Raw genomic sequence first — 25,126 nt, 5'->3', positions numbered from 1 at the left:
TTGTCCCCCCTCCCTATGAACCAAAGCTTCCATTCCCTGGTAGATTCAAGAAGCAGCTGCTACAGAAGTACAAGGCTTTGTTTGAGAAGCAGATGAGTGAAGCTCAGGTTACAATGCCCATCATTGATGCTTTCATGCTGATTCCTCAATACAGCAAACTCCTGAAAGATGTTGTAGCTGCTAAGAAGAAGGAGATGGAGGGCATGATGGTTCTGAGTCATGAGTGCAATGCCATCATTCAGAGGCTAGATGCTCCAGAGAAGCTAGAGGATCCAGGATGCTTCACACTCCCTTGTGCTCTTGGACCTATGGTATTTGAGAAATGTCTCTGTGATTTGGGAGCTAGTGTCAGCTTGATGCCTTTGTCTGTGGCAAAGAAGCTTGGCTTCACTCAATACAAGAAGTGTAGACTCTCTCTGGTGTTGGCTGATCGTTCAGTGAAGTACCCTGTGGGCATCCTAGAGAACCTCCCTGTGAAGATTGGAAGGTATGAGATACCTACAGATTTTGTGGTGCTTGAAATGGGTGAGGAGGCTCAAGACCCATTGATTCTTGGAAGGCCATTCTTAGCTACAGCAGGAGCTATTGTGAATGTGAAAGAAGGGACGATTGACCTCCATTTGGGCAAGGAGAACATCCTCCACTTTGACATCAAGGAGAAGATGAGGAACCCCACTGTATTTGGACAAGCCTTCACCATTGAAGAGATGAACCCTCCTCCTGCTGATGATCACTTTGATGAGCTACCACCTGAGGAAGATGGAGTGTCAACTCCACTCTCTGCCCCTAGTCCAGCCTGATCCAAAGGAGGCAAAGTCAAGCTAGAGACTTAAAACAAGCTCACTTGGGAGGAAGTCCCATGAGTATCTTGTATATATTGCATTAGTATTTGCATTATCATTCTAGTGCATAAAACAATGGGAAAGTGAAGTTGTGTGCAGGTATTGAGCATAAAGTCGGACACCAGAGCGATCTCATCGCAGCGACACATCTAGGTCGCTCCACCTGGGAGCGACATGTCCAGAGCGAGAGGCTGAGGTCGCTCGCGTCACACGCGAGTGGAAACACAAAAACCGACCTCAGAGCGATCCACTCACAGCGACATACCGAAGTCGCTCCAGCTGGGAGCGACCTGCCACAGCGACGTTCACACCTCGCTCCACGGTATGTAACACACAGTCCCACTTTCCCTTGTATTTCACATTTCCATTGGGTACCTCACTCACACAGAGACTGTGTGATTTAAGTGTGGGGGAGGTACCAAGTATTTGATCATGTTTGTTTTCATGATTTTGAGTCTCATGCATTGCATATTACATCCTTATTTGCATAGAAAAATCCAAAAAAAATAAAAAATTTGAAAAGCACATAAAGAATCATTTAGTTGCATCATTTGCATTTTTAGGATTGAGTCTAGAAGCATATAGGTTGCATTCATGCATTAGGGGGATTTCAACCTTGGAAAGAGCTCATGCTAAGTACTGAATTTGTTTACCTTTGTAATCATGACAAGTAGCTTGAGCACTCTTTGGAAAGCTTGTAAACTTCGTGCCTTGAATGCTCCTCTTGAAACTCATTTGACTGTTGATACTCTCTCTTTGAAGCAAGCTCCTGTTTTAATGTCTCTTGCATATAGTCCCTTGTGTACTAAGTCATGGATATACACACTTGAGTTGTCCCATCTGTTTTACCAATCTTTTTGACAAACTCAAGTGGTACTCCACTCCCAAAACCCATACCTCCTTTTTTAACCATCATTATTTGTTGAGTGAGGCCTCTTTGGAAAGCTTTACATGTGCATAATGTTGAGAGTATTGGGAACGACAATGCTTAGTCTCCATTCTTGCTAGATTAGTCACTCTATTGTCTAGCTATAGGAAGGGGGTGAGTGTTGTGATTGTGATTTGGGAATATGAAAGGTTTGACCCTTGTGCTTAAATGATTAGTCTTTATGGGATACGTGTAGAAATATCTAGCTCTTGTTATGAAAGTCTTGGCCCCCAAATAAAAAAATAAAATAAAAAAAAAAGAAAAAAAAAAAGAAAAAAAAATCGAAAAAGAGAATAAAAAGGGGGCTAGCAAAGTTGTTAGGAGCTCAGATTTGTTTTAAAATTGTGAAAATCCCTTATTGATTTCAAAAAGAAAGAGTCTGATGTGAAAAATGTTCTTGGGATCTTTTGGTGAGAGATGTGAGTTGGGTTTGACATTGAGGAATAATTGAATATCTTGTGTGTTTGGGAAAGGGTAGAACAATGGAGATTGAGCATTGTATGCATGAGTTGATCCCTTTCTTAGATATATTATGTGTAATGTCAAAGCTACTTTGTTTTGAGAGTAAACCACCATAAAAGATCATTTTGAACCTCTGATTTCACTTGCATTAAAGCCCTTGTCTTACCAAACCAAATGACTTGGACCAGTTGACCATTTGTGAGATGTCTATTGAGTTTGCTTCATAAATGTTAGAGAGATGTGGATTTGTGGTTTGTGGATGCATGATTAATGAGTGTAGAGATCAAAGGAGCTGAGATAGGCTTAGAGAAGTTAGAGATGGATAAAATCTTTGCTCTTGCTATTTGGTATGATTATGCAAGGTTGTTAGGTTGACTTTTGGTTATGAGTCCCCATCTTCAAACCTTTTCTCCTTGGTTCTTGAAAGTTCACTTGTGGACAAGTAAAGGACTAGTGTGGGGGAGTTGATATCTTGCATATTTGCATTGTTTTAGCTATTCATTCATAAGCATTTGCATCATATAGATTAGGATTTAGACATGTTTAGGTTGCATTTGGCATACATATGTCTCTATCAGGTATTGGAACACCACATGGAGTTCTTGGAGACATTTGGAAGCAATATGATCAAAAAGGGGGTGAAAGATGAGCATGGACGGAGGCCTTAGAGAAATCTTCTGTTGCTAAGATTTTGTGGAGACACAGGAAATTGAGTTAGCTTTCTAATGGAAGTGGTTTCAAGTCATTTGGAGATGTAATGGAGAAGTTACGATCAATTTACTAGAGGCATATCCATCCTGGTCGAGAACCGCAGAGTGACCTTCCGGAGCGACCCCTCAAGGTCGCTCCCAACCAGAGCGACCAACCAGAGCGACCCACCTAAGTAGCTCGCGTTTTCATCGCCCGGAGACACAAAAATAGAGGCTGGAGCGACCTCTCAGAGCGACCCACCAAGGTCGCTCCAGCCCCTTTTGCTACACGATTTTATGATTTTTCAAGGACCTTTTTGCAATTTCTTATGCACGTTTTTACTCTGAAAAACCTAATGTTTAAGTATGATGTAGCCACCTTTTGGCAGATAATCTTTGATCTATTGAAGAACACAAACTCTCTTAAGAAAAGGATTTCTTTTTGGCTTGATTTGTGATTGTTCTTGTGATTTCTCTTCTATTTCTCTATATGATTCATCTGAAATCCATCATGGGTTTAAGAGGAATCATGGGGATTAGTGAGTAATCACCTTTTGAACTCATGAGTTAGGGAGATTAAGGGTGATTAGGCTAGTTCTAGGATGTTTTAGTGTAGATCATTCTTGTTCCTTGCTAGTAGAGTATTCATAATGCATCATTTGAGTAGGCCACTCAAAGGGTGATCTCTAGGCATTTCCCACCCAAAAGGTGTTTGATGAAATGCCTGAGTCAACTCTCCTAGGCTTTTAGTGTACTTTGCCAAAGAGATTTGTTGTAAAAGATGCTAAGATAGCTAATAGACTTGTTAGTAATGATTGCTTGCATGTTATTCAACCAAAGACATTTGATGTTTGAGACATGTTAGCAAATGAGCATTCATCTAGACATAGAGCTTGCTTAGAATTGTGTCTAGGCTTAAGGTTAATAGTTTGATTGATTCATTTGTCATCCTTAGTTCGAAACTTGATCACCCAAGGTCTAAATCCCTATACCCATGAGTTCTCCTTTCCAATAGCTTAAAAGTATCATTTCTGTTACTTGCATTTTAGTTATAGTTTAAAAACCATCAAATTCACTGATTGCACTTAGATTAGGCAAATACTTGCATTCTCTCTGCATTTGAATCCCTCAGAACTGGTTCGACAACTTACTTCCACTATACTATCATTTGACTTAGGAGCCTCAAAACTCCTAACATCATATACCCACGTCAAATATTTCTAAAATTTATGAACAAATATATAAATTAGTTAAAAATTGCTAGATTTAAACTTATGTGAAAATATTTTGGAATAATTAATGGTAACTGAGTTGCTATTAATCTCTATTCTATTTTCGTGGAGATAAAGTGTTGGACTTTGGTTTAAATGAGAAGATCTCCACGCAAATCTTCCAAAATTTTAGGAATAAATATGTATATACCTTTTTGATAAATAATTATGATGAATTTACATTATTTACAAACTTAGAATACTAACATTTAACGATTTCAGTTTTACTATTTTTGTTTATTGTTTAAACTATGTATTTCGGCTCTGTATTGTTTTATAAAGGCGTTTGTGACCCGTAAACACGATAGTAAGAATTTTACAAATATTTATACTTTTGTAATTTAAATAATTTTTTTACTTAATAATAGTGTTTCACTCTTAAATACACATAATAACTCATGATGTGAATCACTTATATAGTTATACTGTATTTTTTAAATTATATATCAAGAAATTTTGCGAAAAGTGTTTAAAATATACGAAAACAGAAAATATCATACAAAATATATATTTATATAAATAAATTACATTTTGTTCTTTATTTATTCAAAAATCCCTTCAAAAGAAAATATAAATTATTTTATAATTTTATTTAACATTTTAATAACAATTATACAAAACCCAAAAATAATGTTAATTGTACTTTGGGCCGTAATAATTTATGATTCAAATTAAGCCCATTATTATTTTTCTTAATATACTACTATCCATTTATCCAAACAACATTATATTTTTTATTACTATCTATGTTTCCAAACAAAATCTTTAAATACGTCTACTTTAATAAGATAGATGAGACAAATATATTCTTGTTAAAAGAGATTATACCAATTTATTTAATCAAGATCTGTTATCACACCTTTGATGATCCCAAGCTAAAATTTCTCCAGATAGTATTTAGAAGGCCATATAAATACAAAGATATTTCAAAAAAAAACAAGATAAAAAATAATAGGAAGAAATAATATAATTGAAGACAATATAATGCTCAGAATAGAAAAGTGGAAAATACTCTGAACATAAAAAATGACTTTAAAAAAACGCTGAGGAAATAACAGTATTGTGCGATATTAATATAATTCTCCTCTCATTTTCTCCCACCTCTAAACCTTCCCTTTTATATTCCCATTCTAGGTTTCTTGATCTTTTATCTACTTTGTTTCCAAAACTTTATAAGGTTTGAAAGTAATAATATATAGTGGATTCAACATACAATACCATATATCATGTTGGAGGGTTTAATCAAGATTTTGATTCAATGCCGTTGTTGGGTTTTGCTTTTGTATATTTTTATTTTACAAACAAAAGCTATTCTGTTACTTTTATTTGATAAAGCTCACTTAAATCCTGGTTTAAATAAATTATATATTATTAAAACTGGAGCATATTTTAGAATTATCCCTTAATTTTCTTTGAATATTACAAGTATGCCATTACCATTTAATTTTTATAACAAATGTTATGAAAATTATTTAAATTGAGAAAACAAATATTTCCTAAGAAATCAATTATACAACATAAAAATATGTGGAATTTAAATTTTCCATAGTATAGTAGATTTAAAATTTAATTTTGAACCAGATTTATCGGTTCGATTGCGGATCCGGGTCGGGTATTAAAAATATAGTAAAACTAAAATAAAAAAATTATGATGATTATTTCTCATAAAAAAATAATAATGAATAAAAATTTATTGTGTGACACAAATTATTATTTTATTTTTCTCAATAATCTAAAAATTTAGTACATATACAAATTTTTTTAAATAAATCATGTACACAAGTTTAACAAGAAATGATATACAATGTATAAGCTATTACATTACTTTTTCAGTCAAAAATAATTCCGCATTTTTAAAACGCGGATCAAAATCTAGTATATCCTTAATTTTCTATAAGTGTAGTTTTAGATTAATGTTTTTATCTGGATGATAATTCAGTTATCAGATACAAAATGTGAAACTTTTTTTATATCATACGGTTTTATGATGGATCAGTTCTAATTGGTTTGGTTTAAGATTGGATACCATAGTTATATTCCAACTAAGTAATTTTAAAATAAAATAGTTAACTTCATAGTATTTTATGAAAAATTCAGCTATGAAATTTTCAATTTAAAACAACGCACGACAACATTGTAACTTTTGAACATATTAAACTATTTAATATTTTTCATATTTTCAAATAAATTAAGCCCTTGTATTTAGGGGAGAATTGCTAAAAACAACCTAAATATTGAAGTCAAATACATTAGTGTACCCTAATTTCAGTCAAATGCAGAACCAACCTAAATGGAAGATGAAAATACTATTTAGTCCTTATGAACAAACAAAAAAATGGAGGGGTATTTACGTTTCTATCATTTTGGAAGTCTACATGTAAAAGAAGGAAGTCTACATACTTTTAGACCTCCAGCGAAGTCTAATCTGTAGACTTGATGTGTAGTCTACACCAAAATTTTATCTAATATTTTGTTTTAAAATTGTTTAAAAATAATTATTGTGATAGATTTTAACTAATCATCAATATAATGGATAGTATAAAGTAAATATATTAAAATTTTATATAGCTGAACAATTTTAAAGAATATATACTAAATTGGTATCCATGATATAAACAATGTTCATAGTTTAGAAACAAAAGGTTATAACATGATAGGTCTTTTAGTGGTAGATTTTTAGAATTAGACTTTAGATTTTGATTTTTTTTGGTTTTATTGACTTAAATCTGTTTATTAATGTTTAGTAGTTTATATTTTGTGTAATTTTGATATTTGATACAGTAAATGAGACTTTTTGAGTATCAAGCAAACTATTTAGGGTTTGAGATTTGTGGTTTAGGGTTTCGTAGACCTACAATAAAGTCTATAAATCTGTAGACGTATTTGACAGTCTATTTTATTCGTGTATATCTTTAATTTTAAATTAAATGTTCCAATTTATAAATAAAATTTTAAAATCATATATTATGAATATTTTAAATTATTAAAAAATTTGGTAAATCATATATTAAATTTTGTTAAAAATAAAGAGAAAAAAGAAAAAAAAATTATTGTAGACATACGAAGAAGTCTACGCAATTTTACTTAACCGGATTTAACCAAAATATTTTAACCTAATTAACATTTTTTTACTAGACTGATTTAACCAATATTATTAAAATAATAAAGAAGAAAAAAATGGTTGTAGACTTCTTTCGAAGTCTCCCTAACCGGAAACAACTTAACTTGACCCAAAATTAACCAGAATAAATTAGCCTAACCAAAATTAAATCAAATTTTTTTAACCAAACCAGAAAAGTTATACGACATATAACATTTTTTAATCTAACCAATATAAAACCAGAATTTTTTTAACCTAACCGGATAAGTTTCCCGACATATAAATGCAATTTTAGTCTTCATTTTTGGTAATAAAAAAGAAGACAAACCCTAGCGGCCGTTACTCTCTCTCGATCTCTTGAGCGATTTCCGGTGAAGTCAACCCGTCTCAGCCGCTTACACTGGTTGCTGTCTCGCTGCTGTTGCTATATCTTCCCTCTGGTAAGGTAGTGATCTTCGATTTATTCTGTTTCATGTCGGGTGTCGAAGTTGTTGTCAGAGTCATGTTGTCGTTGCTGCAGATCTTCTCTCCGCCGCGTCTCCTCTCCGCCTCTCTCCACCGCGTCTCCTCTTCGCGTCTCTTTTTCTCACCGCAGTTCACTCTCCGCCTCTCTCTCAAGTATATCTCTCTGCCTCTCTCTCTCAAGTTTGCTTGGTTTGCTAGTTTACTGATGTTGTTCATTGATGGGTGTGATAGAATCTCATTGCTTGTGAATCTTAAGCAAGAGATCTCGTGATGAGTTTGATTGTTCTCTTGTTTGCTTAGCTTAGCTTAGTTTATGTTGTGATGGGTTTTAGTGGTAATAATGAATCAGCTCTGTAAAAGGAAAATGTTTAGTTCAGTTCTTGCTTCAAATTGAACTGTGTGATTTGAATTTATCTGCTGCTTCTTAGCTTAGCTTATCTCACTAGTTAAGATGTTAGCTTCAAGTTAGAGCAATGCTTTTTTCTTCTGTTTCATTCTCTTTATAAGGTACATTGGTAGCAAAGCAGGTTGGTGAAAGAAGACTCTTGTAGTAATCTCTGACAGACATATCAACATGTACTTTTTGTGAAGTATTAACGTATTATGGTTTATGTATTAACGCGTGTGGTCTCATTTCTCATTTTTTTATGATCTGCAATTAGTCTTTTCCGTAATCAGGGTCGTGGGTTCCAGTCATTTAGTGGTTTATCTTTTGATATTTTGATATGGAGTTATAATGTTAAGATGTTAGCTTCAAGTCTCATGTGCGTTTTAGTTTTCAAGACGTTTTCTGTATAGTCTAGTCTAGTCTTTTGTATGTGCATCTAGTCTAGTTTTTTTGCTACACTCTTTTTATCTTCCTCTTCTCGTTTGTGATATCATTTCTCTGAAAATGTATTTCCATCTCATTCTTGTTAACTTGATGCTTGTAATATTTGCTGGTGATCATATTCAGATACAACTTCCATTTTCAATGACCTCTGTCCATGAAGGAGAAAGATTTCATCATCTCAGAGCAGAAAAAATCTGGTAATTTATAAATCATTACTTTGTTTAATCAATTTTGTGAAAAGTTGTCTAACATGCTTATGCATTTTGCCAGTTGTTATAAATCATTAATTTATAAACACAGTTGTTATTTACGCTAGAGTCAAACTGCATTTTTCAGAACATTGTGTATTACTTGCAGGTTGAGGTGAGTGATGCAGATCTTCTTTCATTGATAGAAAATTACTGCAGAGAAGCAGGAGTTAGGAATCTCCAGAAATAAATCGAGAAGATTTACAAGAAGGTGAGTTTTGCTTCAAGGCTCTCAATCTATGCCCTCAAGCCCACATCTAACATGAACAATTTTCAGGCAGGGTGAGAGACTATCATATTTCCAGAAGCAAACATGAGAGACTTTGAAGAGCTTTCGGAGGATGTGAAAGAAGGGCTTGATGTTCACTTTGTGGATGACTATTAAAAGATCTCCGACCTTGCATTTGTCTCTGAGAATAAGCAACATGACTGAGATAACTCAGAAGTCATTTTGACCTTCTTTCCCTGTTGTCTCTGTCTAAACAAGAAGACCGACCATTCTTGATTCTTTTTTTTTTCTATATACTTCTGTCCCTTCAAGAAGTGTCCTATTGTAACCTTTTTTTTTTCATTAGGATAGTTTATTTATGTGGTTGGACTGTTGTGGTATATTTTCACAATCACATCCAGATCATTATGAATCAAAATAAAATTGTTCTCTGCTTGTTATACTATGAACAGATTGGTGTATGACTTGCACTGTTTCAACGTAAAGTATCACACTTCTCTATTACTCGTGACTTTTATTGTAAAGTATCACACTCCATTCACTCTTTTTATTGGTAATCTCAGGGAGAATGTCTACGAAGAAAAATTAAGGTTGGCTGGATTTATATATGTGTACATAAAATTGACTTAAAGATACACAATTTCAGCATGCCACAAATTCAACATATACTTGTCTATGTAACATAGGTTTGGTAAGGAATACCTTAACTCAACGACTATATCACAAACTGCTACAAAAGAGTTTTTCACCACTCATTCTCTATATACAATAAGTAACTGAACCATTTTATGTTAAAAAGACGTCTACACTTATTAGCAAACTATCTGCTCAAGCCAAAAGTATTATAATTTCATAACTACAACAGTTTTTCTTTTCAAAATCACTCCAACCTATTAAGATTAACTAACACACACTTTCAAACAAAAAAATCTAGAATAAACTTTATGAATAATACATAAATTCAGTTTTAATTTATTTTCCTACGTAGACTTTTCAATCAGTCTACGACAGTGTAGACGTTCGTGTCAGTCTACGACAGTGTAGACGTTCGTGTCAGTCTACGACAGTGTAGACGTCCGTGTCAGTCTACTTTTTGGGTTAGTTTTTGCAATTGAAAAATTTACGGGTTATTTTTTTTATTTGACCAGAAACCCATCCAAGTTTTGACTTTATACATTTAGACTTCCGTTTTAGTCTACCACATTAAAAATGTTAGTTTTTATTATTGACCAGAATTCACCCAAGTTTTGACTTTCGAAGGTAGATTTCATATGTAGTCTACATGTTTCGTAGACTTCGAATAAGGTCTAACTTCAAAACCCATAGGTTGGTTTTGCAATTGACCATTGTTTGACTTTCGAATGTAGATTTCATATGTAGTCTACAGATTCGTAGACTTCGCATAAGGTCTAACTTCAAAACTCATGGGTTGGTTTTGCATTTGACCAAAATAAATATGTAGACTTCACGAACAGCCTATATTTTTTTGTGAAAAATGCGAAGACTGCATTGGAAGTCTACAATTTAAAAAATATTTATTTTATTTAAAAACATTTTAGTCAAATACAAAACTAACCTATTCGACGAAGTCAATGTTTTGGTCAAATGCAAAACTGACCTTAAGTAGACTTCATTGGCAGACTACATTTCGTAGACTTCTGTTGAAGTCTACTTAAGAAAGTCAAAAGTTCGGTCAAATGTAAAACCAACCTCTTTTACGTAGCCGTCTTGGTAGGTCTACGTAGATTTTTGTTTTTGTAGTCAAAGGTAAGGATGTAGACTGCTGGGGAAGTCTGCGTTCCAAAAAAAAGTTAAAAAGGTCAATTGCGAAACTGACTTGTTCGTTGACAAATAGACGGAATCGTACGTCTACACATTGGTGTAGACATATAAAGCAGTCTACCATCGCGACACAGACTGAAAAAGTGGTGAAAACCATGTAAACAGTTACCTTTTTCCGGTGTGAACCTCGATTCCGACCCTTTCAACCGTCCAAACTCATAAACTGAGCAAAAGGAAGCATCTTTGACGATTTACTAATGAAGAAACTCGAAAATGTGAAATTTTTGAGATGAAAATGAAAGTTGTGAGAGTTTTTTAGATAGAAATGTAGAGGAAATGAAAGATTTGTTGAGTTAGAGAAGAGAAAAAGTGGTTAAAATTGAGTTATTGAGCTTTTATGAGCTCAAACATGGTGGTTCAATGGTGGTTGCAAAATTGAAGATGATGGCATTGTTGTAAATAAGAAAAGATGCTTAGGGTGTAATTGGTTTTTACTCATTTTCGATTTTATTAAAAAAAAATAATAATGACAGTTTTGTAAATATTTTGAAAACATAAGGATGGTTTGGAAAATTCATTGATGAATAGTAATGAGAAAAAAAAAGGGGTTGGTTTTGCAATTGACTTGAATTCTTAAGTTAGTTGTGATAAAAGCCCTGTATTTAGGAATACCAAATGGTTTAGCTTTTTCTTTTAAGCTCCAAAAATATATATTACATTTGGCTGTAACTACAAACTGGCGAAGTGACCCACTTGCTTCACTTGCAGGTCTATCTTTTTATTCTTCGTTTCTCCCACAAAATAAACAATTGGTGTTTGGTGTTTGGTGGTTGGAGCAGAGTAAACACTCTGTAAAACGTCAAGTCGTCTCTGAAACTGATAACAAAAGAAAATTAGTAAATGGTTTGATTCTTCTTCTTGTTGTTGGTTGTTCTCAGTAAGTACATCTTAAGAGAGATGTTGTCTCTGTGATGTCACTTTCTGTCGGCATTGTCTGCGTTCCGACACAACACTCCATTTCTTCTTCTTCTTTTTTTCATCCCCTTTACCTTTGAGTTCTACAAGATTTGATGTTTAAAAACCCCTCTCCTTCTTGAATTCTACTTTTGTGATATTTATACGCCGATGAAGTAGAGATCTTTCTTTATTCCTTGGAGATCTGTCAAAAGTTTTTAATGAAATATTTCTCTTCCCTCTTTAATATATTTTTTTACTGCATGTTTGAATGTACATTCATTAAATAATAACAATCGCATTCAGCTTTACAAGTTGTCGCCTCGTTTGCTTTTCGTTTTTTATCTTGTCTTGTCTTCTTCTTCCTCTGCTTCTTTATTTTGCCGACATTCTCGTGTTTTTTCTACAGAATTATTGCATTGTAGTAAGAGAGGCTAGTGTGTGTTTACAAATGTCATCAACTCCTGCTGCAGCCATTGGAGGTGCTGCTGGAGGAGCTCTTGCATTGATTGCTCTTTTGTTTCTTGTCCTATGGTTTTGCATCTTTCGCCACAAGAATGCGTCTGAGACAACAGGCTCTTCTGATCCATCATCTCAAGGTAAATGTATAAATCACCAAATCCCATCAATCTCTCTCTCTCTCTCTAATGATTTTAGACTCTTGCTGTCTGTGTGTGTGTGTTTTCAGAAAGAAGAAATGTTGCAATGGAGTTGTCAATGAGAGAATCCAAAAGGTTTGAAATGGAGGAACTTGCTCAAGCCGCCAAGAATTTCACCAGTAAAAGCCTCATTGGTGTAGGCAAATTCGGCGAGGTTTACAAAGGTTTGCTTCAAGACGGTGTGCTCGTAGCCATCAAGAAAAGAACCGGTTTGCCTACCCAAGAATTCGTCAACGAGGTTAGTATATAATAAACTCCCTTGTTCAATGTTTGGTTATATATGATGTAGAATTTGAACAAGTTTATTGTGAAAATGGTTGGTTTCTTTCAGGTTCGTTATCTATCGTCTATCAAGCATCGTAATCTTGTTACCCTTTTGGGTTATTGCCAAGAAAGCAACACGCAGTTTCTTGTCTACGAGTATGTTCCTAATGGAAGTGTTTCCAATCACCTGTACGGTAACTCTCTTGGTGACTAATCACTTTTGTTAACGTGTGTTTAGTAGACAATGTAATCATCTTTTCTTGATTAGGTTCTGGTCCAAGTAGGCTAGAGTTCAGAAACAGGCTTGCCATATCTATAGGAGCAGCTAAAGGTAAAACTTATTATATGCAGCTCCTTGAATCAAATGTGTCCTGATCTTGCATTATACCACCTTTTTGATATCTCTAGGATTGGCACATCTTCACTCATTGAGTCCTCGGTTGATACATAAGGACTTCAAAACTGCTAATGTTCTTGTGGATGAGAACTTCATTGCTAAAGTTGCGGATGCAGGAGTCCGTAACTTCTTAGGAAGAGAGGATGCTGGTACATCGTCTCACGTTGTTGCTGACCACGTCTTCCTCTCCCCAGAGTAATTACCTTTTAACCTCACATGATCATTGCATGTCCTGAGATTTTAGAGGCTATTTGACAATTTGATAAGTGTATATAATCTTTTTTAATATATTAATTTGGGGGTATATATATATATATATGTAAATTTTTCATAAAAAATTAGGGGACATAGGCTCCCTACATTTCTTTAGTTTCTCAGATTTTTTTCCTCTGTTGAAGGGTTCAAGAGTTCAAAAGATTTTCAGACAAAAGTGATGTATATGCTTTTGGGGTATTCCTCTTGGAATTAGTAAGTGGAAGAGAAGCATCAGAACCATCCCCTTCAAGCTCAACACAAACTCTAGTCGAATGGGTATTGTACTATGTAATCACATAGAATGTTACTAATGAAGTGTGTTTTGAATCTCACTTGTCTGCTTACTGGAGTGATGTTATTGATTTGCAGATGCAAAGCATAACGGATTACACTGAGATACCTGCAATGATCGATGAGAGACTAGGTGGTACATATACAGCAGAAGGAGTGGAGGAGGTTATTACGCTGATACTGATATGTCTTGATGTATCAAGTGAGAAGAGACCAACAATGAGTTATGTTGTGACAGAGCTTGAGAGGATATTGGACAAAGAAGTGAGCTTAACAACAGTAATGGGTGAAGGTAATCCTACTGTTACTCTTGGAAGTCAGCTCTTTAAAGCATCAAAGTGATTAAGAAAAAAAAGAACTATGTTTACATATACATATATTTATATATAAGTTCTCTGAGATAAAAACTAATCAGAGAACTTAAGAGGAGGAAGAAGAATGAGACTGATCAGCTGCTCTGTGTAAATTGTATAAAGAACAGCTGAGCTATTATTTATTCTTCTTTTTTAAAATTGCTACTTCATTTGGAGGTTATTTTCAGCATTTTTTTGTTTGAAAATGAGTGCAGAAAATGTAACTTTGTAAAAACATTTTTTATTGATATAAAGGAAGAAAAGAGTGGAATGTTGTGAGATTCTTTGATGTTGCTTTCTTTGTTCTTGGAAGTGTATAAGTTGAAGTCCAACTAATTTTTCAGGGTGACTAATCTGGCATCAAGTTTAGACTAACATATTATAGTTTATGTTCTTCATGAAATGCAATAGTGACCCAACCAACCAAGTTGGACTTGATAAAAAGATTCCAGTTGGCTAACTGTAGAACAAGCAGATGATAACAACTCCTCTGTTTCACCCTAATTACTATATTACTATTCTTGTACCAAAAGATTCAGAGCTACTTTTCTATAAAGTAGCAATTTTGGGAAAATAATTGAATAGCTTCAACCTACCTATGCATTATAGCCTTTATTGCCAAAGAGATGACAACCAAGTTGGTCAGATTCCAAAACTCCAATCATGTTATTGTCTGATTTTGTGTCGGAAGGAAAGATCTTAAATGATAAAGACTCTTCTTCCGTATATATTGATGAACTAGTAAGAGCATGATTAACGGTTTGGTTCTTGTTTTTGTCCTTAGAATATGTTAATATTATTTTTGGAGAGGGACAAAAATTAAGGACATTCTCATAAAATTTGATTATTGATAGAACTTTATAAAGTCCTTAGGAAATTAATTAATTATTTTTGGAGGCAGAATCGAAAGAGCCGAAAAACTTGTTTCCATTGAGAAACAAAACCTATAGACTCCCACTCGTGAACAAGGGAGATAGCATTAGGGTTGGTCACAGAGAAAAACGGAGCTCCATGGTCGAACGTCAACTCCTTCCCATCTTCCCCAACCTCCCTGCAAATTTTTGATTTCAATTTCAATTTCAATTTAAAAAAGGGAAAACACTCTGATGATGATTCAAAAAGGAACCTTCTTTGAGACATGCAGCCACTGGGACCACGAGCGGAGCCGAAGATAGTGACGGAGACTCCATTCCTGGCCAGAGTCGATGCGCACACTGCTCCTGATACTGCTCATCCCACAAAATTCTTCGAGAGAATCAATCAAACCATGAATCAGAAACACAAACCAACAAAAAAAAAACTCAAAACAGGGAAAATCTCAAAATAGAGAAGAACGAAGAATTGCGAAAAGGAAGGAGAGAGAGAAGAAGAAAAGAGGGAGCTTTATCACAAGAAGACACGTGTCCGCTAAGGACGACCCAAAAAACTTCTTAACTAAGACACGTCCCTTTCTTTTTTCCTTATTATTGATTTAAATTAAATGTTCATTATGCTAAGATATGTCCATAAGGACGGCGATAATGTTGGTCTAAATGATGTTTATTTACCTTCCAGATCTTGACGTGACAAAGGAAAAACAAAAACATCACTACTGATTGAAGCTGAGAAAGAACAAATAACAAAAAAAAAACACAAGTAACCGAAACAGAGTTGGTCTTAACAGAAACAGAGGTTATGTTTTTGCAATGACGTCATAAATCCAAATTAAATTTTAAATGAAAAAAAGAGAACCACACGATTATGGATAGACTCATTACACACACACGATCATGTAAAGGCTTAAGCTTTTTTTTTCTACTGAAGACCCAGATAAAGCTTTCGACTTTCGGACAATGGCGACGAAGCTGTTTTCTCCGCCGTTGTCTTGTCCATGGGTGACTTCAAGAGACGTAGGGATCAAAAGGGTTCTTCCACGGCGGAGACGGGAATGTGAGACGAAGCGGAACAGAGTCTCCGCCGTCACCGCCATGGTTGTGGAGCCTCTCTCCGCCGTATCTTCTTCCGCGATTCAGATTCATCAATGGTGGGAACAGAGCCCTAGTTCGTTACTGTTGATGGCGGAGACTGGTGGTGGCTACTCGTTAGCTAGCTACTATACGTCTTTGGGTTTGTTCGTTATCTCAGTTCCAGGACTTTGGTCTCTCATCAAACGCTCTGTTAAATCAAAGGTTCGAACTTTTTCGAATTGCAAAACCCTAACTTCACCCCCAAGCTTCAATCTCTTATAAGCTAGAGTCCAATGTTTTGGGATTGTTTTTTTTTTTGCAGATAGTGAGGAAGACGTTCGTTGTTAGCGAAGGGATCAAGAAGGAACCAAAGCAAGTTGCTGGAGAGATTCTTTCTTTCTTCACAAGGAAGAACTTTAATGTTACTGACCGTGGAGAGACAATCACGTAAGGCTATATTCAGAAGGAAAGTTTTAGGCTTTTTTTTTTCAAATGGGTTTCGTGTTTTAGATACTGACATTGTTTGTTGGATTGTTGGAAAAAAAAAGGTTTGAAGGAACAATGGTTCCGAGTAGAGGACAAGCTGCTCTACTCACGTTCTGTACATGTATAAGCTTAGCAAGTGTGGGTCTTGTACTAACCATTACAGTTCCTGATTTTGGAAATAACTGGTTCTTCATTACCATTCTTAGCCCACTCGCGTAAGGTTCCTCTCTCTTTATTTGTTTATGAAACTGTTTGTTGTGAATGATTGATGATGTTGATGATGGATGTGGTGCGCAGAGGAGCGTATTACTGGAAGAAGGCGTCGAGGAAAGAGGAGATCAAGGTGAAGATGATGGTGGGAAGAAAGGGGAAACTGGATGAGATTGTTGTTCAAGGAGATGATGTGCAAGTTGAAGAGATGAGGAAGGAACTTCAGCTTAGTGAGAAAGGCATGGTTTATGTTAAAGGTCTCTTTGAGAGATCATGAAAACATACACATTCAAATCCCATTTTTGCTTTTCTTTTTTTAGGGGGAAAGAGAATGTACTGTTGAATGATGAGATCAAATGACCATTTGACTCATTTCATCATACTAAATGAATTGGTTTTCGTTACAAATCAATATAATGTCATGAGGATGGGTTCTTGATAGTTCAATTGCTTGAGCAATTTTGTTGTTTTTCATGGAGATTTATTGAAAGGTAGAAAAAATATTGAATTCTCAGATCATACATTGGTAAGTATTTCAAATAAATCATTGTATTGTATACTGTGATTTTTTTTTTTGGTTTTATGAGGGAAAACAAATCAATGCATAGTATAGTTGTAAACTGGACCACCAAATAGATGTAGATCAAGAAATGGGCTTTTACTTAAATTTGGGTTGGGTTCAGGCGTTCAGCCTACCTCAGTCAAGAGAAATCAATTCGTCCATCTCTCTACTAATTTTTATTGGGAATTCGGCCAAAAAAAATTATGAACTTTACACGAATTGTCATAATAAATATTAACATATTGACTGGCCGAAAAAACACCAAACTATATTTGACTTTAAAATTTTAATCAGTAAGTTATCACTGACTCGCCAAATTAAACACACCGTTACCAAATGATTAAACGATGTTTGCAAAGATCATTAAATAAAACGACGTCGTTTTGAGATGGAATGAAATGACGCCGTTTTACCTATTTTTATTATCAAAAATATGTTGTACACGTTGATCGAACCTGAGAACTCATGGCCAAATGACGAGGTTTCTTGCCAGACTACTGTCACTTTTAAGAATATCCATAACATGTTTTTTTTTATTGAGTATCAAACAAATCTCAAAAATCTAAATTCTTTTTAAAAAATTCTAAAAAATCTTAAAAATTCAAGAAAATTCTGAAAAGTAAATTTAAAGTTGAAATTACAACTAAGGTTTTTAAAAAAAAAATACATTAAAAATTTCAAAAAAATCTAAAATAATTCAAAAAATGCAACGAATTAAATTTAATGATTAAAAAATTGAAACATATTTTTAAATAAATTAACGTATGTAATTTAAAATAAAAATGATATTTATCACACTATAGATTTTAGTATGAATAATGTATTTAAGATAAAATAGACAAATGATAATTAAGATACAATAAACAAATGATATTATCACAAATTTTTTTTCTAAAATATGATAATAATTAAATGAAAAACATTTGTAGTGTGATAAATATCATTTTTCTATTTTATCTCAAATATATTAATTTATAATAAAAAAATGTATGATTAATGTATTTAAGATAAAAAAACTCAAATAATCTTAGATACATTAATTTTTATAAAAAAATAATGTTTTGATTTTTTAAAAAATATTTATAATTTCAATTTTAATTTTAATTTTCAGAATTTTCTTGAATTTTTAAGATTTTTTGGAATTTTTTAAAAAGAATTTAGATTTTTCGAGATTTGTTTTCATACTCAATAAAAGAAAATATGTTATGGATATTCTTAAAAGTGACAGTAGTCTAGTGGCAAGAAACCTCGTTATTTGGCCATGAGTTCTCAGGTTCTACCCACGCAAACAACATATTTTTGATAATAAAAATAGGTAAAATGACGTCGTTTTACTTAATGATATTTGTATTTAACGTTGATTAACCACCGTCTTAACTATTAGTTAACGGTGTCTTAATCTGGTCGGTCAATCAAAGTTTCTTAATAATAAACTGATAAAAATCAACAAAAGTTCAGGCTTTTTTTGGCCAGCTTCGAGTCCATGTTTTTTTTGGTCATTCTTACTATGTTCAGTGTTTTTTGGCCGAATTTCTAATTTTTATTGAATTTTAGTCGTCTTTTATATCTTAAGTTGGATTATACAAAATTAAATTATTCACCTTTTTTATTGGGGAAATCATGAGAAAATGTTAATATTCCATTTGAATTTCAGTTAAACAATTCTTATATTTTTCTTATGAGAGAAAAAGTTAATATTTCTGCATATGACACATAAAATCATCTAAATCGAAAATAAATGCATTGTTGACAAAAAAAATGCATTGAGTTGGATAGGGCTGGGCGTTCGGGTACCCATTCGGGTTTCGGTTCAGTCCATTCGGGTTTCGGGTTTTCGGGGTCAAAGATTTCAGCCTCATTCGGATATTTTCTAAATTTTGGTTCGGGTTCGGTTCGGATCTTTGCGGGTTCGGTTCGGGTTCGGATAACCCATTTAAAATGTTTTTAAATTTTCAAAATTCATTATATACTTTAAATTTTCAAAATCTATAAAAAAATAATATATTACATATAAATTTTCATAACATATATGTCAAAATACCTTAATTTAACATATAAATTGGTTTTCTTTGAATATTTGGATAAATAATCAATAGATATTTAACTATTTTGGTGTTTTCAGTATACTTTAGCTATTTTAAACATTTACTTTTGATTATTTGCATATATTTTCCGAGTATTTTGGAAAACTTAAAGGTATCTTATATATTTTTAATATTTTTAATATATATTATATATAAAATAATGTATATATTTAAGTATATAAATTTATTTCGGATACATTCGGGTACCCAAAATATTTCGGTTCGGATCGGGTTCGGTTTCGGTTCTTTAAATACCGAAATTTTGAACCCGTTCGGATATTTAATCAATTTCGGTTCGGGTTCGGTGCTACTTTTTCGGATCGGGTTCGGTTTGGTTTTTCGGGTTCGGATTTTTTGCCCAGCCCTAGAGTTGGATATCTCTCGTTCAGGCTAAAAGAAACAAGTATAAAGAACACAATATAAACCGGGGGTATTATAGTAATCAAAGAAGATTCGGTATATCCACCCGCGTAGAAAGGAATCATCCTGTCGGGTTCTGAACTCGGGTCGGGTACATGTCGGTACTTTTATATCAAAGAAAGAAAAAAAAACGACATGTTTTTTGTTGCCCTTGAAGAATCAAAAAAAGTGCATCTCTTGAAAAAATCAGAAGAAAGCTGTGGCTCTGAGCCGGCGATAAACTCACTTTGTCATCCCTAAAACTTTCATGTCCATCTTGCCTCCTACCCATATTCAAGGTCCCGAATCTTCTCCTCCTCCTTCGAATTCGTCTCTAAACCCTAGCTCTGAGCATGGCAACACCTCTCTTGTGTCTCCTCCTCCTTCCTCTGGAATTGGATCCCTCAGCCTCTCCGGATCTTCTTTCCCCGCTGCTGATTTCTCCGGTGGCTCTCGGGGTAAGTAATATCCAGCTACCCGATTTTGCCCCCATTTATTAGGGGTTTTGACATTGTCGAACACGAATTTCGATTTGCTGTTTAGGGTTTGGTTCAAAATTGGAGCTTTGATCTGCTCTGATATTCGATTCTGCCCCCTTTTGTTAGGGTTTTTGGTTCAGTTTCGATTTGCTGTTTAGGGTTTCTTTAAAAATTTGAGCTTTTATCTGCTGTCGTTTTTTTTTTATTTTTGCCCCTTTCAGGTTTTTTTTTTTACATTGACGAACACGGCTTTCGATTTACTGTTTAGGGTTTCTTTTAAAATTTGAGCTTTGAACCGTTCTAATTTTCGATTTTCCCCCTTTTTACGGGTTTTACATTTTGGTTGAATTTTGATTTGCTGTTTAGGGTTTCTTTGAAAAATTTGAGCTTTTTTTAGATTGATTCCTGTTCTTGCTCTCATTTTGGATTTTGTCTTTGACTGTAGAACCGATTGCTGCAGCTGAGGAGGAGCATAGCCATGGAGCTTCCAGAGAGGTACAGTTAGATACTTCTTAGTGTTATGTGACTTCTACTTTATTTTTTTTTGTTTATTCTATGTTGCAGATAACCCAAATTGGACCAGGGAGGGAGAGCTTTTCCCCACCGAGTGCAGATAAACATGACCATCTTCGATATGATAGTCGAAGAAATAGGTCTAGAGGGAGAAATACCAGAGCTGCTGCTTCTTCTTCTTCTTCTTCTCATGTGCAGCAGCACCATGCTACTGGACCCTCCAATTCTCCTAGGGGTGCCTATCATCACAATCCAACTGGTAGACGGGGTAATATGATCAGCGGCAACCATTTACTGAACTTTCAGTATGATCCCATTTCTCCCGTACAGTCTAGGGGCCCTCCTCCACCTCAGAGAAGGCAGATGCACAAGAGGAGGCCTTATAACAAGGACTTGTTTCTCCAGGCGAATTACAAGTTTGTTGTGTTGGACACTGGTGATCATTCTCCTGATTCTATGGATCCTGATAAGATGCTGCAGTGGGATAATATAATTTGCGTGAGGTACTCTACTCCTTCACCTGTGCAGTGTCCTATCTGCTTGGAGTATCCTCTGTGTCCGCAGATAACCTCCTGTGGGCATATCTTCTGCTTCCCATGTGTTCTGCAGTACCTTTTGATTGGTGAGGATAACCACAAGGCGGAATGCTTCAAGAGGTGTCCTTTGTGCTTTGTGATGATTTCTCCCAGAGAGCTGTACACAGTCTATATCGAAAACGTCAAGCAGTACTCTGTTGGAGATCCCATCGAGTTCATACTTCTGACCCGCAAGAAAGACTCTTTTGCTCCAACCTTGAAAAACGAGTATGACTCGGCTGTTTCTGATCCGTTTTCGAAGTTCACGTTCACGCAAGATGTTGATCTCTCTGTCAGACAAGCAGTTTCAGAGTTGGACGGTTGGATTGCAAGAGCAGATCCTGGGCTCGTGGAAGACTTGGAGAAGCACCTTTATGTAAACGCTGCTTTGGAGCGTTTGGAGGAGAGAAAGTTGTACTGGAAGGAGCAGAGGCTCTCTAATTGTTGCAAATCAAGCACGAAGCCTAGAAGCCATGTACCGTCATCCTCACCTCCTGATGTATCTCGAGTTGGTTACCAAGCCCCTAGCTTGGCGAAAGGAGCAACAACCAGCGGCTCCAACGATCAAGATAAATCAACTGAAGAATCTTCAGTTGGTAAGTCAGATGAGGAATCTCTGTCTAGTTTGGAAAAGAGTTGTGATGATGGTCACTCTCTTGTAGACAAGGATTCACCATTTTTATCCTCACAAAATGGGAGTAAAAGGCCCCTTTTGCAGCAAAATGACAGCAAAGACCTGAAGGACAACGATGATGCGTATAACTTTTACCAGGTAACCAGTTTATAATAGATACTTTTGTGTTTGCGTAAAGTACTAAGTGTCAAAGTGAGTTCATTTGATGAAATCAAGTGTTATTTGTTGTGTACAATCTTGGTTGTTTTGTTGATAAATAAAAAACATCCACAACAATCAAATTTTCTCTTACTTTTCACGTGCCTATGCAGTCCGTTGATGGGCAGCATATTATCCTTCACTCTTTGAATATGAAATGCCTTCTGCACCACTATGGAAGCAATGACTTCCTTCCAACAAGGTAAGAGTCTTTTCATTGACTAATCATTTCTGCATGGACTATATGGATGCTGGTTCAAATATGTAATGGTGTATGGCGCCTTTAGTTAATTAAATATTGTTTAGTGAATCAAGAAATCAGAGGAAATGCAAATAAATTTGTGATTATATTAGAGTTCTGATTTCAATCTATGAAACGGCAGAGTGAGTGGGAAGATAGTGGAAATGGAGACTGTAACGCAGTCAGAAGCGGTGAGGAGACGCTACCGCTTCTTGAGTCATTTTTCTTTAACAACTACATTTCAGGTACTTTTTCCCTTAAGGGTTCTCCCTTAGTTCTGTATCCTGCTCAAGCTTAATACTTTCTCCATGGGGGTTTATCCTCTTTTTCATAATATTTTTCAGATATGTGAGATTGATATGAGGGAGTCACTACCTCCTGAAGCATTTGCTCCGTTTATGGATGAGATCAAGAAGCGTGAGAAGCAGAGGAAGGAACGTGCTAAGAAGGTATGTCCTCTTTTAAACCATGTTCACAACTTCCTTAGGGTTTTACTTGTTTCCTTTTGTTAGCATTTTATTCGATGAGCCTTAGTACTCTCCATTGGAAAAGTAAAACTCATGGCTATAGACGTCATATGATGTTGTGTTTTGTTTTTTTCTTAGGAGCGAAAAGATAAAATAAAAGCTGAAGTAGCTGCAGCTGCAGAGCTTGCACCATTGATGGCCAGTTTGGGGCAGTTCTATCATGGTGACGATCCTTCATTTTCCTTGGATGATTTTGAAGGTAAAGAAAGAAACCTCTTTCTCTTAATTGAACTTCAGGTTAAGTATGTTGCTTATCTAGTTAGAAAGTTTTTGTTTTAGCTCTTGGAAACTCTGCCCCAGTAGTATCGTCAAGTCCCCCAACCATCGGAGAGAGAAGTTCCTTTTCACACGTGACAAGGCTAGGTTTCGCAGCTGGCCACGACTCTCCGAACCTGAATAACGAACCAACACCAAACGTTCAAAGCAGAGGCAGCAACAGTGAAGGCACAAACGCAACCACAGGTAACCTCTGTTTAAAGCTCTCAGCAAATTCTCTATAGGATTTCTCTAATGACCTCTAAAACACGTTTTGCTAGGTGCAAGAAACACGAACACAACATCATTCGCTAGTGTAACATCAAGAACACCAACCGCACCTGTAGCCATCAAAGAGCCCGGGAAGAGAGGGAAGAAACAGAGCCGGGTGCTTCTATCTACAACCAGTGTACGCCGCTACTGAAGGGTCTTGTATGTATAAGCTTTTGCTTCTAAGAAAACCTGAATAAAGACAATGCGCTGAGCAAGTAAAACTCAGAACTGTAGCTTTGTTTCTTCTTTTGAATCCATGTACACTGATAATGAAAGGTGTAGCATAGTTTACACCATTTAAGACAAAAAGTATAAGACTCGATTATGATTCTGCTGACTCATAACACATAAAAGGTCCAAAAAGGTTGGATAAAATATCTTCCAAGAGCAGAGGATAAGCTTCCGTTGATTTTCATTCTTACAAGTCACAACAAAGCCGAACCTTATCCTTTTGCAAAATATCTATTCTGCTCTGCTCTGGCTCTCTATATATATACACCATGAACTATTCCAAAACAACAAATAATATTCAAATCAGTAAACCAATAAAAATGCAGGGAGCTTTGTGCATCAAACCAACCATTCCTCCTCTTTCTTCATCACTTTTCTCTCCAAAGATAAGTCTTCTTCTTCCTCCTCAGACCATCACAAACACTAAAGGTTCAAGACTCTCATCTCTTAGACCAAATGCATCATCATCTCCTTTAACCTCTGATCCTCTCACCGTTGACTATGACTCCCTCCTTTCGTGAGTCCTTCACTTCCCTTTTTTTTTTTTGCTTCTCTTCCCTCATGGACTAACTCAATGACATCACTAAGCTCAGTGTTTTCCCAGCCGAAGCATGTGAAGTGATCAGCGGATATGCATGCTCAGCTGACATCTACCCTGAAGTCAAGCTTGAAACAAAGCCCATCTCCCCTCCCGTGACTTCTTCAGAGAACGTAGACCGAGAATACCTAGAGTATAACACCCCTAAAACGTAAGATCACATACTTCAAACCCCTTTTCTTCATTTACCTGAGATACTCAACTTGCGTTTTTCAACTTCTGATTGTAAACAGTGTTTTCGTCGCGGAGGCGTGCGTTGATCTCGGAGGAGAGTTCTGTGAACCTGGCTATCAAAAAGATGTCTATTAGAAGAAGCAAAGATTTGATGTGATGTTGATATGTGTTTGTATGTATCTCTATGCTAATATAAAGCTAGCTTCACTTAATCAAGACTGAAATTGTGAATCAAACCCCAAGTTTCCAAAGTTAATAAAACAGTAATGATTTATCAACACAATAATGAGGAAAATCTCAAACTAGTTTAGGTAACTTTGAGTAATCTTGCACAAAGCACAATCCTAGAAGTACTGAAACAAGATCTTTATTTTCATTTATAAAAAAAAATCTCTACAATAGAGATAGTCTTTGTAGCTGTTTGATATCACAAGTTTGTATATTTACTTGCCAACCAATTTAAGCTCAACAAATCTCCACGCGATTAAAATCTATACTATTAAAATTTCACTTTTGAGACTCCACAGAGCATCCACATCAGCGAAAACAACTGCGTCCGAAAAATACCACGTGTCATTGTTACTAAAAAAGAAAAACAAATAAAAAATAAATATAAAATATAAGAAAAACTAAATAATAAGTGGTAAACTTAAGAAATAGAAATATATACTTTCAATTCATATATACTATTAACATATTTATGTGATGAAATCAATTAAA

The 25,126-nt window shown here is 35.1% G+C and overlaps 4 protein-coding genes and 2 long non-coding RNA genes across 9 annotated transcripts; 5 read left to right on the top strand and 1 right to left on the bottom strand.

The window, feature by feature from the left end:
• The first annotated feature begins 7,574 nt into the window (after positions 1-7,574).
• Positions 7,575-9,527, top strand: LOC108806764 (uncharacterized). Of its 2 annotated transcripts, none has more exons than XR_001942593.2 (5): positions 7,575-7,732; positions 7,813-7,910; positions 8,713-8,786; positions 8,947-9,048; positions 9,115-9,527. It is a non-coding gene; the product is annotated as an uncharacterized LOC108806764 (long non-coding RNA). The 2 variants fall into 2 exon arrangements; XR_001942592.2 differs by having other exon boundaries at positions 7,586-7,737.
• Positions 9,528-11,615: 2,088 nt separating this feature from the next.
• LOC108806497 (nodulation receptor kinase) lies at positions 11,616-14,304 on the top strand. 2 transcript variants are annotated; one of them, XM_018578640.2, is made up of 8 exons: positions 11,616-11,751; positions 12,212-12,401; positions 12,491-12,699; positions 12,793-12,919; positions 12,994-13,056; positions 13,134-13,317; positions 13,521-13,653; positions 13,747-14,304. In XM_018578640.2, the coding sequence occupies exons 1-8, from the start codon at positions 11,749-11,751 to the stop codon at positions 14,008-14,010; spliced, it is 1,173 nt and encodes a 390-aa protein (XP_018434142.1). In that variant the 5' UTR covers positions 11,616-11,748; the 3' UTR covers positions 14,011-14,304. The 2 variants fall into 2 exon arrangements, with proteins under 2 accessions (XP_018434142.1, XP_056845146.1); XM_056989166.1 differs by having other exon boundaries at positions 11,636-11,785.
• Positions 14,305-14,838: 534 nt separating this feature from the next.
• LOC108810249 (uncharacterized) lies at positions 14,839-15,423 on the bottom strand. The gene is made up of 2 exons (XR_001943013.2): positions 15,148-15,423; positions 14,839-15,072 (listed from the first exon to the last, which is right to left on the bottom strand). It is a non-coding gene; the product is annotated as an uncharacterized LOC108810249 (long non-coding RNA).
• Positions 15,424-15,793: 370 nt separating this feature from the next.
• Positions 15,794-17,104, top strand: LOC108807170 (protein COFACTOR ASSEMBLY OF COMPLEX C SUBUNIT B CCB1, chloroplastic). Its single transcript, XM_018579429.2, has 4 exons — positions 15,794-16,189; positions 16,290-16,414; positions 16,516-16,668; positions 16,751-17,104. Exons 1-4 carry the CDS (start codon positions 15,854-15,856, stop codon positions 16,938-16,940), a joined length of 804 nt encoding a protein of 267 aa, XP_018434931.1. The 5' UTR covers positions 15,794-15,853; the 3' UTR covers positions 16,941-17,104.
• Positions 17,105-19,857: 2,753 nt separating this feature from the next.
• On the top strand, positions 19,858-23,731 carry LOC108812037 (uncharacterized). Of its 2 annotated transcripts, XM_018584177.2 has the most exons (10): positions 19,858-20,166; positions 20,633-20,682; positions 20,752-21,871; positions 21,938-22,047; positions 22,221-22,309; positions 22,491-22,593; positions 22,693-22,797; positions 22,954-23,074; positions 23,155-23,337; positions 23,412-23,731. In XM_018584177.2, the coding sequence occupies exons 1-10, from the start codon at positions 19,977-19,979 to the stop codon at positions 23,552-23,554; spliced, it is 2,214 nt and encodes a 737-aa protein (XP_018439679.1). In that variant the 5' UTR covers positions 19,858-19,976; the 3' UTR covers positions 23,555-23,731. The 2 variants fall into 2 exon arrangements, with proteins under 2 accessions (XP_018439679.1, XP_018439678.1); XM_018584176.2 differs by having other exon boundaries at positions 20,752-22,047.
• Positions 23,732-23,916: 185 nt separating this feature from the next.
• On the top strand, positions 23,917-24,642 carry LOC108812039 (light-regulated protein 1, chloroplastic). The gene is made up of 3 exons (XM_018584181.2): positions 23,917-24,151; positions 24,228-24,383; positions 24,466-24,642. The coding sequence occupies exons 1-3, from the start codon at positions 23,955-23,957 to the stop codon at positions 24,539-24,541; spliced, it is 429 nt and encodes a 142-aa protein (XP_018439683.1). The 5' UTR covers positions 23,917-23,954; the 3' UTR covers positions 24,542-24,642.
• Positions 24,643-25,126: the final 484 nt, after the last annotated feature.

Source organism: Raphanus sativus, chromosome 6 (genome assembly GCF_000801105.2).
Source record: "Raphanus sativus cultivar WK10039 chromosome 6, ASM80110v3, whole genome shotgun sequence".
Classification (NCBI taxonomy): Eukaryota; Viridiplantae; Streptophyta; class Magnoliopsida; order Brassicales; family Brassicaceae; genus Raphanus; species Raphanus sativus.
Note: the sequence above shows the minus strand (reverse complement) of the source record. Positions and strands in the feature narration are given on the sequence as shown.

Excerpts from the sequence above, each read along its gene's own strand:
- LOC108807170 (XM_018579429.2), top strand. The coding sequence starts at position 15,854 with ATGGCGACGAAGCTGTTTTCTCCGCCGTTGTCTTGTCCATGGGTGACT. Across the intron at positions 16,415-16,515 it reads GACCGTGGAGAGACAATCAC|GTTTGAAGGAACAATGGTTC; the intron begins GTAAGGCTATAT and ends GGAAAAAAAAAG. Across the intron at positions 16,669-16,750 it reads ACCATTCTTAGCCCACTCGC|AGGAGCGTATTACTGGAAGA; the intron begins GTAAGGTTCCTC and ends TGTGGTGCGCAG.
- LOC108812039 (XM_018584181.2), top strand. The coding sequence starts at position 23,955 with ATGCAGGGAGCTTTGTGCATCAAACCAACCATTCCTCCTCTTTCTTCA. Across the intron at positions 24,152-24,227 it reads GACTATGACTCCCTCCTTTC|TGTTTTCCCAGCCGAAGCAT; the intron begins GTGAGTCCTTCA and ends CACTAAGCTCAG. Across the intron at positions 24,384-24,465 it reads GAGTATAACACCCCTAAAAC|TGTTTTCGTCGCGGAGGCGT; the intron begins GTAAGATCACAT and ends GATTGTAAACAG.
- LOC108812037 (XM_018584176.2), top strand. The coding sequence starts at position 19,977 with ATGTCCATCTTGCCTCCTACCCATATTCAAGGTCCCGAATCTTCTCCT. Across the intron at positions 22,310-22,490 it reads AATGACTTCCTTCCAACAAG|AGTGAGTGGGAAGATAGTGG; the intron begins GTAAGAGTCTTT and ends ATGAAACGGCAG. Across the intron at positions 23,338-23,411 it reads AGGCACAAACGCAACCACAG|GTGCAAGAAACACGAACACA; the intron begins GTAACCTCTGTT and ends ACGTTTTGCTAG.
- LOC108806497 (XM_018578640.2), top strand. Across the intron at positions 12,920-12,993 it reads TGTTTCCAATCACCTGTACG|GTTCTGGTCCAAGTAGGCTA; the intron begins GTAACTCTCTTG and ends TTTCTTGATTAG. Across the intron at positions 13,318-13,520 it reads CACGTCTTCCTCTCCCCAGA|GGTTCAAGAGTTCAAAAGAT; the intron begins GTAATTACCTTT and ends CCTCTGTTGAAG.